This window comes from Manacus vitellinus, unplaced genomic scaffold (assembly GCF_001715985.3).
Source record: "Manacus vitellinus isolate BGI_N305 unplaced genomic scaffold, ASM171598v3 scaffold_281_pilon, whole genome shotgun sequence".
In the NCBI taxonomy this organism is placed as follows: domain Eukaryota; kingdom Metazoa; phylum Chordata; class Aves; order Passeriformes; family Pipridae; genus Manacus; species Manacus vitellinus.
This window is the reverse complement of record NW_021940056.1, coordinates 5,038-6,995: the sequence shown is the minus strand read 5'-3', so window position 1 is coordinate 6,995 and position 1,958 is coordinate 5,038. Positions and strand designations below refer to the sequence as shown.

General features: G+C 56.6%; 1 protein-coding gene and 1 gene segment (V, D, J or C); one reads left to right on the top strand and one right to left on the bottom strand.

The window, feature by feature from the left end:
• LOC115307571 overlaps positions 1 to 606 on the bottom strand; it is a gene marked incomplete at its 5' end in the record, with an annotated part of 5,392 nt that extends 4,786 nt beyond the window's left edge. Inside the window, 1 exon segment of the V gene segment in view lies at positions 190 to 606. Within this exon segment, the coding sequence occupies positions 190 to 606 (417 nt within the window).
• A 20-nt stretch (positions 607 to 626) lies between these two features.
• On the top strand, positions 627 to 1,636 carry LOC108643935. The gene is made up of 2 exons (XM_029960625.1): positions 627 to 821; positions 1,184 to 1,636. The coding sequence occupies exons 1-2, from the start codon at positions 627 to 629 to the stop codon at positions 1,634 to 1,636; spliced, it is 648 nt and encodes a 215-aa protein (XP_029816485.1).
• Positions 1,637 to 1,958: the final 322 nt, after the last annotated feature.

The following is a 1,958-nucleotide window of genomic DNA, read 5'->3' as shown; positions in this document are numbered from 1 at the left end:
CCCAAATCTTGACCACTCACTCCAGGTCTCAGCCGTTGACCCCAATCTCAACTGTTGACCCCAACCCTCAACCCCAAATCTCTGCCCTCTGCCCCAAATCTCGACCCTTTCCCAAAAGCCTTGGGCAGTGCTGGGTTTGGGCCAATGGGTTGGTCAATAGTTGAGGTTTGGGGTCAATGGTTGTGATACGGGTCCAAAGAGTGGAGGTTTGGGGGGAGGGTCTGGGCTTTGGGGACAGGTGGGGACCCCGTCAAGGGCATCGATACCACCACCAGCACTCCAACCACCACCAGTATAAGCATTTCTGGCGCAGAAATAGGTGGCGGAATCCTCCTCCCTGAGGTTGTTCATCTGCAGCGTCACCGAGCTCTGCCCGTTGTCCCTGGTGATGGTGAACCGGCCCTGCACCGACGGCGCGTATCTGGTCCTACCACCATCATCATCGATCCCAGCGACCCACTCCAGCCCCTTCCCGGGGCTCTGGCGCACCCAGTACATGGTGTAGTCCCCGAAGGTGAAGCCGGAGGCGCGGCAGAGGAGCCGCAGGGACTCCCCCGGGGCCTTGAGGTCACCCCCGGACTCCACCAGGGTCACGGCCCTCCGGTTTCACCTTTGCCAACTACTGGATGTTCTGGGTGCGCCAGAGCCCCGGGAAGGGGCTGGAATGGGTTGGTGGGATCAGTGCTTTTGGTACCACCTACTACGCGCCGTCAGTGAAGGGCCGGTTCACCATCACCAGGGACAACGGGCAGAGCTCGGTGACGCTGCAGATGAACAACCTCAGGGAGGAGGATTCCAACACCTATTTCTGCGCCAAACGTGCTGGTGCTGCTGGTTATGGTCCTGAAGGTTTCAACTCCCTTGGCGACATCCCCAAATCTTGACCAATGACCCCAAATCCGAACCATTGACCCCAAATCTTGACCAATGACCCCAAATCTGAACCATTGACCCCAAGTCTTGGCTGTTGATCCCAAACTCCACCATTGACCCAAATCTCAACCATTGACCCAAAACACAACCGTTGACCCTCAAATTCAACCATTGACCCAAATCTCAACCGTTGACCCAAATCTCAACCACTGACCTCAACCTTGACCTTTTGCATAATTTGGGGCAATGAGACTGAGGTTTGGGGCCGATGGTTGACACTTGATGCTAAACCAGTTGAGTTTTGGGTCAGAGCCAGTCACTGGGAAGGTCCCAGCCCTCACAGGAGGGTCTTCATCCCCCGGCTCACCCCGATATTCCCTTTTCTCCCCCCGCAGGGCTGCGGGCGGCCGTGACCCTGGTGGAGTCCGGGGGTGACCTCAAGGCCCCGGGGGAGTCCCTGCGGCTCCTCTGCCGCGGCTCCGGCTTCACCTTCACCGACAACGACATTTACTGGGTGCGCCAGAGCCCCGGGAAGGGGCTGGAGTGGGTCGCTGGGATTGATGCTGGTGGTAGAACCGGCTACGCGCCGTCGGTGCAGGGCCGGTTCACCATGGCCAGGGACAACGGGCAGAGCTCGGTGACGCTGCAGATGAACAACCTCAGGGAGGAGGATTCCAACACCTATTTCTGTGCCAAAAATGCTGATGTTGCTGGTTATGGTCCTGAAGGTATCGATGCCCTTGGCGACATCCCCAAATCTTGACCAATGACCCCAAATCTGAACCACTGACCCCAAATCTTGACCGTTGATCCCAAACTCCACCATTGACCCAAATCTCACCCACTGACCCAAAAGTCAACCCTTGACCCCAAATCTCAATCATTGACCCCAAATCCTGATCAATGACCCAAATCTTGACCACTGACTCCAAATCTCAGCCATTGACCCAAAATCCCAACTGTTGACCCAAATCTCAACCCTTGACCCCAAATCTTTGCCTTCTGCCCCAAATCTCAACCCTTTCCCAAAAACCTGGAGCAGTGCTGGGTTTGGGCCAATGGGTTGGGTCAAGGGTTGAGATTTG